At 41.3% G+C, this 11,290-nt stretch overlaps 1 protein-coding gene across 1 annotated transcript; it reads left to right on the top strand.

The window, feature by feature from the left end:
* Positions 1-660: 660 nt before the first annotated feature.
* On the top strand, positions 661-9,870 carry LOC104459768 (chromosome unknown open reading frame, human C11orf73; the record flags this gene model as incomplete). The annotated part of the gene is made up of 4 exons (XM_010086153.1): positions 661-898; positions 7,053-7,204; positions 8,077-8,195; positions 9,645-9,870. Coding segments are annotated over 4 exons (564 nt in total), but the record flags the coding sequence as incomplete, so codon positions are not given.
* Between the last annotated feature and the right edge of the window lie 1,420 nt (positions 9,871-11,290).

The following is an 11,290-nucleotide window of genomic DNA, read 5'->3' as shown; positions in this document are numbered from 1 at the left end:
CCGGGGCTGGCCCCAGGCAGCGGGGACCACGGCTGGCTCCTGCCCCTCGTCCCCAGGGGCAGCTGCGTTGTAGAGCCTCGCTGCCAGAAGGCAACTGCCATCCTCTCTGTTAACGGAGAGGCTTGGGCTCCTCAGGGACAAGCTGGGAGCTTGAAAGAAGCTTTTTAAGGCTAGACTGTGCGTTGGCTGCAAGGTTGTGGCATCTCGGGTAAAGAGGAGGGTATCTTTTGCTCTGGCATTTAGCCATCCTTCTGCTGCCTGTCTCAAGGTCTATTGTATTTCCTATGTGAACAGGTTTCCATGATCCTGGGGTTGTGCCAGCCAGGTGGTCAACAGCCACTGCTTATAGACTTGGCAACCTCTTCTGCACCCTATTTTCCTCCTACGCACATGGGGAGCGAAGGTATTCTCATCCTGTAGTCCCGGGTGGGATATGTGTTCAGTGTAGGTAGAACAAAATTGTTGTGCCTTTTCAGTAATATTTTTTGCAGTTGTTTTTCTGCTGTGTTTGATTTTTATCTGGCTATGTGCTATTTAGGTTAGTACATTAATCACTTTTCGTTATGTTCCACTTTAGGTGTGTTTCTATAAAAGGAAATTCACAGTTACAGTCAAAGATGAAAAAGATAATAATACTAATAAAGGTTTTGTTTTCTTTAGGTACAAGCAGCTCCTCAACAAGTGGCTGAAGACAAATTTGTATTTGATTTACCGGACTATGAAAACATCAACCATGTAGTGGTCTTCATGCTGGGAACTATACCATTTCCAGACGGAATGGGAGGATCTGTCTATTTTTGTTATCCGGACCAGAGTGGGATGGCAGTGTGGCAGCTGCTGGGGTTTGTCACTAATGAGAAGCCAAGTGCCATCTTCAAAATTTCTGGTCTGAAATCTGGTAAGACTGGTAAAACATAGCAGTCAGTGAAACAGATGTGTTCCTGCATGCATAGGAGGATAAATGTTTGAAGGTGGTTTTGAACAAAAAGCTACATCAAAAGGCAGCCCACCATTTGTTTTCAGGTAGTCTCTAACAAATGTGGTACTAGAAGCACTCTGACAGCTTTATGACACCTGCGTGTTAATGTTCCTAGCAAAATTTCTCACTTGTCTTCTCTTGTATGTGGTGTTGATCTGGAAATTCCTTTGAGCAGGCTTGACATGCATTCCAGAGCTTCTGCATAGAGAATCTGAGGAAGAATGACCCTGTAACTTCTGTTGCATGGTTTTTAGGCATTTGTCTAGACATGTCTGCAACATTTTCTTTCAGCTTCCACTGTTATGCGGTTATATTCCGTGTAGCACAGAGACAGGTTCTGTAATGAGTAAAGTCTGACGCAGTGATTTCAGACAGCTGCTTCCCACTCAGATGCGGTCGCACTATATAATTGTCCAGTAGAGGGTATCATCACTGGAAAGCAGCTTTCCAAATGTTTTCGTATTTTTGATATAGAACCGAGTCAGACCAGTCTGACTCCTGTGGGAGTCAGAGAATGCTGGTGCCACCTGAAGTAGGTGTGGGTGTTTCTTCTTAAATATATGGGGGTTTTGCCATGCATATTATAAAAATCATGAAGCACCCCAGTGGTACGCCTTTGTCAAGGGACGGATATGTCAGTCAAGCAGCTTCAAGTGTTATGGTGATAAAATAATACACATCTTTTATAGGCTTCAGTGTAGTCTACAGCCTTAACTTGAATCCCTGTTTAGATAGGCATTGAGGTTGCTGTGATAAAATGTATTAATTCATAATGTGAGGTGCTTTCTTTCGAATCAGTCCTGGATGGTAGTGTGAGATAAGGGCTCTCAAGGTGCAGAGCAAAATGAATTCTGATCATATATGTTCCTCAAAAATTTGGTCTTTTTCAGAAGGGCTAACAACCACGGGAGGGGTTTTGGGACCGGGTTTTTGTATATTCCAAAGCTGTAGTGTTAGTGAAACAGTAAAGTGTATCACTGGTTCTTTTGCCGGATTTTGCAGTATGTTTCTCATGCCTGGAAGACTTCCTGTATTATATATTCTTTCAGATAGATTCGTAGGAGAACACATTTTCAGATGCTTTTTGCATGATTAGCCATGATTCCCAAGTAAGGGCTGCTCTCGAGGAAGAACTCTGTGACATGATTTAATGCATTTGCAATGCCGTGAGGCAGCGCTGTGCTTGATCTGAACAACAGAGAGCTCCGCTGTTCCTATTGTTATCTACAGCTTACCTCCGACTGTAGAGTCAGTATAATCCACACAGCCTTAGCTTCCAGGGCCATAAACAACTGTATGATGGAGAAGACTGTGAGGCTGTAGAAAGGGGAGACCAGAGCTGGAATCATTGAGAGACATTACTGACTGTTGAAAACTGCATTTTGGGTTTGACTACCTCAGGCAATTTTTTTTTGAGCAGGCTGTTGATAGACCATATGCATCTGTGAAATGGTTGAGGAGGAGGACAAATGTCAATGGCACATCCTTCAACAAATGTTGGGGTGCTCAGATGTCTCCTGATTCAGAGTAGTAGGTAGCAGTGCTGTTTCACAAAGTTGGAACTAGAATCTTATCCCCTGCCTAAGAAGTATTAGGCGATTATGTTCGTAGCTTGGCTTTTGAGGCTTCATTCATGTAAAATAGCAGTTTAAAGCTGAATGACTCCGTTGTCAAGGTGTTTTCAGCATTATCACTTTTTCCGGGAGCATTGGGGGCGTCAGGCAAAGTTGTAGGCAAGGCTCATGAGAAACACAGAGGTTGCACAGATATTTCTAACTTGCTGAGTGCAGGCTAATGTGAGAATGCTGAAGGCTAATTTGGAAAATTAATAGCAAAACAAAGTTGATGTGGGTATTGCAAAACGTAGTGTAATAAAGAGACTGCCTGTCACTTTTATGAGCTGGAACAGTGTGGAGAGCTTTTAGAAGTGTCTAGACTGTGTCAGCTTTTTTGTTAGGTTATGTTGGGAATATGTGCATTAAAAATTATGAGAGTACATGTAATTTTTGTAACATGGATGCCGTGTATTGTGACATCAGCTTGCTTCCTCAGGACATGATATAGTAGTATTAATAGCTATGCTACAGAGTGAAAATACTGTGGAGTACTGTGTTTGCTGGAACTTAATCCCATCTTGAGAGGAACAAATTTGCATCCCTAATTGTGAGCTCCCTGTGAAGCAGTGGTTGTAGCAGAGTTCTGCTGTGTGATTAAGAGGGACGGAGTGTTTCTTATGTGGACATGAGTGGCCAGCTGAGCTGGCATAGTGTTTTATTTCAGACTTTGGGAAAGGTTAAATGTATCATTTGTAAATCTTAAATTTAGTGTCTGAAATGCCCTGGAACTGTACGGGTTTTGTGATGTGTGTAACTTCCTGGTTTTGCATGTTGTTGTAAGGCCTGGTTGGGCTGTTAAATACAGTATCTGGGGATGTGGTATTAGATTTCTGAACTATGAGGGTCAGGTAAAATAGTGTTGCCCCAGGTTTTTTTGTTTGCCTCTCTCCTTCCTGTCCTGTGCTCGCTTGGGAAAGCCCCAGTGCAGGTGAACATTGCAGTGTTTGCAAGTGGGATACCCAAACATGAATTAAAGGGGAAATCACTTTTGTGGAATACATTCTTCAACGTGAAAGTCATTTGTGAAATAGAGCCTAAATTATAAATCTGGACACCTTTTCCTTGACTATAGGTGCTATTTAAACTCGGTTAACTTTCTTTGAATAAGAGATTTCCAGATTGGGTCTTGAAGGTGTCTCACAGGAATGTCATAGTACCCTCTAAAAAGATTCCTTCAGAGCTCTTCTGTAATCAGGAAAAGTTTGTTGAATTGTATTTCTTAATAGTCTTAATACAAACTTAGTATATCTAAAAGCAGGCTCTTCTGTTGTTGTTCTTGCCAACTTTTAACTATTCCTAAAAGCTGTGCTGTGAGGCTAGAAATGTAAGTGCTTGTGTGGTTTGGGGGGGTGTTTGGGTTTTGTTGTTGTTTTTTGACCCCTTGATTTAGCAAGTAAAATGTTGCATCTGCTGATACTGATTATAGGTCTAGGAGTCAAAAGCCTAAAGTGTCCAGCTTTATTACATGTTTATTTTTGAGGATTAATTATCATGTGAGATGGCAACTGGCTTTGCGGTAACCATTAAATCTGAATTATTTTTTTTCTCTTCAGATGTAATCTTCATGTTTGCTGGAAATAAGACTCAAATCAACTCCCTTCCCCCACCTCCGCCATCAAAAATTGTTAGTTAGAATTCATGCTAACAGCTGAATGATGTGTGTTTGTGAGGTTTGGGTGTTTTCTGGTCATTTCCCTACCCCGCAGTGGGATGACAGTCAATGTGTATTCTTTCATGCTCTTGCTCTTCCCACCTCTGGATTTTTCATTACAGGTGGAATGTTGTAACAGCCTGTGGTCAAGGCAGAACAGAATATTTCTGCCTTTAACAAAGCTGAGTGGCTTCTTTAGTGCCCAGAGGAATAAAGTAGCAATAAATCTTTGTGAAAGAGGCTGAGTTGGTCTCCTAAAATTGTGCAATTTCTGCACTTGTGTAATAAACTGCAGCTGCAATCAAATGTTGCAGTAAGATCCCTTGGTGCATGTTGGAGCTGCACTAATAGTCCTGTATTGCACTGTAATCATTCATTAAGGTCACTGGCATTCCTAATGGCATCGCTGTGAGCTTTATCACTCAGCACAGGGAATTTGTGTTCAGTTCTCACGGTGTGACTAAAGAGTTCAAGTGTTTTGCTTGGGCTCCTGATGCCCTTGCAGACCATGACTGCTCTTGGAAGGCAAGACATACATACATCCTGCTGGGTTTTGCCACAGGTGTTGTGTTTAGGTTGCCTTGGACAATGTTGTGGATAGAAGTTTTGCTGGCCTTCCTTCTCAAAGCGGGAAGTTACGCTGGAGGGAAGCAGTTTGGGCCCAGAGGATCACCCTTTAGAAGAATGCCATTGCTGGCCGTTGTCACTGTTGCTGCCATGTCTGTGCTTTTACATCTGGAGCAGAATAATGGTGGTAACACTTCAGTACATACAATTATATATTCTGCTCTGACTGCATGTTTTTTACTGTGATTCACATAAAGAAGGGGCTTAGAAATACTCCTTGCCTTGGAATTATAAGGTTTTTTATTTTTCAGCTGTGCCTGAAAGTGCAGTAGGAATAGATAACAAACCTTGAGCTGGGATTTTGTACCCTTACTGGAAGTATGTTGACAAGTGGGATAAAACTTACAGGATAGCCTTTTCCATTACAGACTTTTTCTCCTGTGCAGCATGCACTGATGTGTGTAATGCTCTGTTTTCCACTTAGAAATATACATTCTCATGTAATGTCCGCATTTGAGGCGGACCCATGGGTAAGGCTTTTGGTGTGGTTGGGCTGAAAGGGAATGAGGGCTAACCAGCTTGAATCAAGGATTCAATGAATGGACAGAAAGAGGTGGAAAAAATATTTTTCATATTGCAGTTGCTCTGCTATGATATAGTAAGTTGGAGAGTGTAGGGTCTGAATGTGAAAACCTGAGCTTGTATTTCAGTACCAATTAGCATACTGTTTTCTTTGTATTTGTAAAGTTTGGAATGTTTATTCCAAGAGTCCAGCGTTGAAAATGTGGAGTGTATTTCAGTGGGTGTAAGGATGGCAGGCAATGCTTTTCTCTCACCCTTTGAGGCAGGCATCTTCCCAGGAGCATGGTTCCATGGGAGTGCATGCAAAGTGACAGAACGGATATATTTTAGTATTTAGATCATGAGTGTCTTTCTAAAGTAGTGATATACTGTGATGGAGCCTGTTGCTTGAGGATGTTGTATTTTTATTGTAAATGTCAGCTTCTCAGGTGAAGATGTTAAAAGATGTAAAACTTGTACCAGCTTTATTGCTATTGGGTTTCTGAATGTGCATTCTGTATGGGTTCTGAGATCTTCAGTCTTTCAGCCTCAGTTTGACTTCTCAAACTTGTTCTGGTTTTGCTGTCTGGGTTTTTGACCGTGGAACTCGGGCAGATGGTGCTTTAGGTTTCTGATAGCCTTTCCTGCAGCTCAACATAGCATTGACTGGTCTGTAGGACAGCTCTTGGTTAGCTTTGCTTTCTTCTGCTAGTAAGAGCCCAGAGAGTGCTACTGAAACATGACTTCTGTGTAAGAATGTACTTCACTACTGAGTTCACTTAAACTTAGGTGGAGTATTAGTACTTGTTTACTAATAGCATTTTGGTCCCCCAGACCTTTTTCCTGTATTTTCCTTTACAGATGCTGACAGAGGAGTGCATGATTTAAGTGACTCTAGATGCCTGTCATTGTTTGCAGAGACCCTAGCTGAAGCTGGGACTGAAACTACTGGTTAATGCTCAGTTGAGAAAGGTCAGAAGTGATGGCAGAGGGCTGGGATGATGCCTGGATGAGTGGTATGCAATTTGGGGGTGTTTTTCTGCCCCATTCATTGTTTCCTTTGTGGCTCTTGCAGAGTCAGAGGCCCTTCTGTTCCGAGGCTATTCCTTTGACCTTTGCTGCTGTTGGTGGTTTTGAGGTGTTCAGATGAGACACGGGGCTGCCTGGCCCTCCACAGGGATAGATTTGAGTCAGAGTGATCTTCAAGTAACGTTCTCTATTTTCTCAGTGCACAAACAGGTTCACAAGCATCTGGTTTGAATCAACTGTACAACAGTGCTGCATATTTCCTGTTTATCTGCAGTTGTTACAATGTGGATTAAAGGATTGGTTCCTATAGAGAAAGGTTCTGCTGTCTTTTTATCACAGATTATATTTTCTGTTGAATCCATTTACTTCATAGCTTTAAAATTATTTTAAATCTTTTTCCTTTTTTTTTTTTTTTTCTTTTAGACATTTCCTTAAGATCTACTGTGTTTTTTAAATGTATCACACTGTTTCATCTCTTGTGCTTGTGCCTGTGCTTGGACTGTGTGATTTTTTTCTGTATTTCTGAGATGGCGAGATCTTTCTGGTGGGAGTTGAGGAATACCTTCTAGAGAAGGAAACATGACAATTTAAGTAACGCAGTCTTTACATGTGTGCCAAGTCTGACGTGTGCTCTTTGTGGTGCTTTCAGGGAAGGGAAGTCAACATCCTTTTGGTGCCATGAACCTCCCTCAGACACCAACAGTGGCCCAGATTGGAATCTCCGTGGAACTTCTGGAGAACCTGGCCCAACAGACTCCTGTTGCAAATGCTGCTGTGTCATCAGTAGATTCGTTCACAGAGGTAGCTTCGACATTCTGTTTTCAGAAATTCTCTGTGCTATGAAAGTCTTAAGAATTGAGCCTCTGAAGAACTAATTTAAAAAAAAAAAAGCTGCTATAGGATTGTAACCAACCTAGAAACTGTCAAATCATTTGGCTGGATGCTTTGATATTTTGAAATGACTTTTTCTTGCACTGGAAAACTACATCTCCTGTGAAGGATTGGATTTTGCATGCTTAGGGGCATCAGGCCAACAGACTTGTGTTGATGTCCCTCTCCTATAGAAATATTTATGAAACTTCCTTATAGGAGCAGCTATGACTAAATGCATGGAGGAGACAGTGGATCTTTGGTGATTTGTAGGTGCTGGAATTCCAGTGCATAGGCTTGCAGAGATGGTCAAGAATTACTCAAAAGTCAAGGCAGACTTGGGCATGGATACAGACAGATATCCAAGTGACCCATGACAAATCCTTTGGCTGTAGTCCTGCAGACCTACTGAATCATGCCCTCTCGCACAGAAAGATGTATTTTTTTAGTTCTTTCCCTGTGGTCCGGGCCTTGGGCTGCAACACTTGGCATTTTTACCCAGCCTGTCAGTTAGTTTGAACCTCTGGAAATCCTCAGCCGGCACTGGCAGCTAACTGGCCATCTAACAGCAGTTCAAGGCAAGCTAGATCTGCATGGCAGGTCGTGATTTCCCTAACACTGATGGCTCTGACATTATCTTTTAACATTGCAGAAGTTGGGGAGGCTTTTCTTGAAGCTTTTTTCCTGTTGTGTTTTAGACGACAATGCTATTACTTCATATATGAGATGTGTATCTGTTAAACTTTTGCACAAAAATTCAAATTGAAAAAAGAACTTAACTTAAAATATCTTTTTTATTTCAGTTCACTCAGAAGATGTTGGATAACTTCTATAACTTTGCTTCCTCATTTGCTGTTACTCAGGCACAGATGACACCAAATCCTTCTGAGGCTTTTATTCCTGCAAATGTAGTTCTGAAATGGTAATGGCAATGATCTCTAGTAACAAGTGTTCTTTTCTCTAGGCGTTAAACCAGCTGATTTCTAAGTACTGAACTACTGTCATGCTATTCAGTGAGATGATGCAAAAATGTTTAAGTGTGATTTATTGTTTATCTCAAGTACAGAGAGGTTCTATCAACTGTTTTTATTTTTTTATATATATATTTATATTTTTTATACTTGTCAGCATCTTCCTACCAATTTTTTGTTAGAAAAGTGCTATACAGCCCATGAATTTTTTCTGCTTCTAGAAATGTCACCCTTGACATATGCACAGTTGCTGATTATGCAAATGCTCTGGAGTCATGGGAAGACAGCCCACACTAACACTTGTCAGTTTGTGCTTATTTGTTACGCTTGGTCTCTTCCTGGACGTAGTTCCAGCAGAGTTCCATTGCTTAAGAATATGAGAGGGGTGGAGAAATATGTTTCTAGTTGACCCAGTTCTATCATCAAGACCCTTGAGCACAAATGAAAGTCGCTCTGAGAGTTGTTTTCCAAGGACTGGTTTAAGAAATCACAGTCTGTGGGGACAGCCTGTGTAGTTTGGAGATAAACTGTGAACTGCAGGCTATCCTTTAGGGTGTCTGAAATTCTTCCCTACAGTTTATCAGTTCAGCTCTCTTTAGCCTCTACAGTATTAACCTAAACCCTTTTTCAAACAGTATTTTTGGCTCTCTGAGTACAGTTTTATAATGAGTACAGATCTTGTGAATATGTAAGCAGTTTATGTAAGCAATATGTTCTCTTTGGGAGTGTAACTTGATGCAGATCTCTTCTATTTAGAAGGTGACTCTACACATTCCATGAATTGATGTGGGTGAGGTCTCTGATGGGAGAAATCAAAGGGAAGACAGGCTAAAGAAGCAGGGCAATGGCTGGTCATTGCTTGGATGATGCTGAATTTGCTTTCAGTTGTTGTTCAAAACAGCATTGTGAAGTGAGGCATAACTGTAACAAACTGAACACATTTGTGTACAGAAATCTGTTAAGTGTCATTACAGCCACAGCAAAATAACATTTTTTTGGCTCTGTTCACGTTTGTGAGTCATTATAGTGCGTTTAATTGTAGCTTCTAATATGTAGAGTATCTTGGGTCTCTGCAATGGGCTGGCTGCAATGGAAATTCAATAGTTTGTCTTAGAAATTAATTCATAAATAAGCCTTTCTCTAATTTGAGTGGTTTTAAAACCTTTTAGAGTTTCTTTTCTCATTTGAGTTGGGTTGTGAACTATGAGATGGAGGAGAACCTTTTTTTGTTTGTTTCATTGGCAGTACCTTTTGATACCTTATAGCTTGGCTTTGTGGGGATTTAAAGGGGGTTTTAGGCTTCTGTAGCTCAAAGCCTGTAGTTTTTTGGGTTTTTCATTTGTGTCATTTTATTTGCAACAGCTGCTGTTGGGTTTTTTTGTTGTTTTTTTTTTCTCCAGGTATGAGAACTTCCAGAGACGTCTGACACAGAACCCTCTCTTCTGGAAAACATAAGCTTAAATGTTGTCACTGGAAGTGCTTTCTAAGCAGCGCTATCTGAAAGATGCGGCAAGTAACTCCGCTGAAGAATTTGAGGGAAAAAGAAAACGATTAGTCTGAATAGACGAACTTGTAACTTTTGTATTACTCTTGAAAATTATTTAAAATTAAAATCCATTAAAACTACTTGCCTGTGTGTTTTTTTTTAATTGAAGTACTTTGCAACAAGAAATCAGTGTTGCATGTGTAGAAATATCTTTTTGAAACTGCATTTGAAGAGGAAGAAATTACAAGAGGAAAATGGCATCACTGTTTTATACTTGTGTGGTGTTTGGGGGTGTTTAGTTGTAAACAAAATAAATGTAGTTTTTCCTTCTTTACCTCATTCTGAAGGGTAATCAGTCAACGTGAGAATATCCTGATGGTTGTCCTGCAGGTACTTACATTTTTTTTCACTTTGTGGACAAACAATATTCCAGTCCCCAGCTCACATAAATGGTACAATAGTATTTCCCTGGTTTTGGTGTGAAGACACTACTGGGCTTCATGTCAGGGTACCTGTCTAAATTTTCCTGTATGAAAGTATAATGAAGAGAAATCTTTTTTCCCTGCTCCAAATCAAAGAGCTTTGAAAAGGCTGTTGCAGGCCAAGTCAGAGCTGTGGATTTGTACTTTGCAGCCCCGGACTGTTCAGTAAGATGAGAGCTGCTACATTCTGACTTGCTCCTCAAGGCCACTGCCAGGAAAACAAAAATTTCTGTTGGCTTCAGTGGCTGAAGAACGAAGCGAAGCCTTTAAAGATTATTTTATCAAGTAAAGTCAGCCTTAGGAACAACTGCTGTGAGAATGGGAACACACTCTTTTGAGGCCTTTGTAACTGCTCAATGACATTTCCTGGGTTCACACCTCAGCTGTAGAACAGATTCTTTCTCTCTTTGTGTAATAGCCGAGGACCCCACCAGCGAGACTCACAGGAAAGAAAGTGTGTGAGCTCAACCTGGGGGCCACAGGAGGAGAAAATAGACAGATGAGGCCCAGCAAAGCTGTGCAAGAACTGCTCGGGAAAAGTAAAATTAATTACATGCCAGGTAATTTACAAAGCTCCAAGTTGTTTCTCAGAAACTTGGTTTCCTGCTCAACCAAGGACTTAAAGAACATTTGCAGGCCCCGTCTTCTCTCCTGTAGTTGTAACAAACTGTTGTTTGTGGAGAAGCAGCAACGAGGGCATGTAGCGGTGAGGCCTGTCTCAAACTCTCTCTTCAGAAAGGGTGTTGGGATCATTCTGTGTGAGCTGCCAAATCCTGCTGCCGGGTTTAGCAGCTTTGTTATGCAGATGGCAGATGCCTCACATAGCTGCCGATGTCAGAAGTGGCATCAGAAGAAGAAACAGGGAGCAAATGGAAGCCAGAGTAAAAGCGTTGTTATGTTGTGGCACAGCACCAAAGGCTGCTGGTGGTCATTGCTGGGGTTCTCACGCTTCTAAGGAAGCATCTGCCTGGTGTGGAAGTAAAATAATTAACACTTCCTAGGCTTTTGCAAGGCCTCTCTAGTTCAGAAATAACATGTCAGCATGACCTAAGAGCCTTGCTGGGTCAGCTTGATTTAA

This window comes from Pterocles gutturalis, unplaced genomic scaffold (genome assembly GCF_000699245.1).
Source record: "Pterocles gutturalis isolate BGI_N339 unplaced genomic scaffold, ASM69924v1 scaffold49755, whole genome shotgun sequence".
Taxonomy (NCBI): domain Eukaryota; kingdom Metazoa; phylum Chordata; class Aves; order Pterocliformes; family Pteroclidae; genus Pterocles; species Pterocles gutturalis.
Note: the sequence above shows the minus strand (reverse complement) of the source record. Positions and strands in the feature narration are given on the sequence as shown.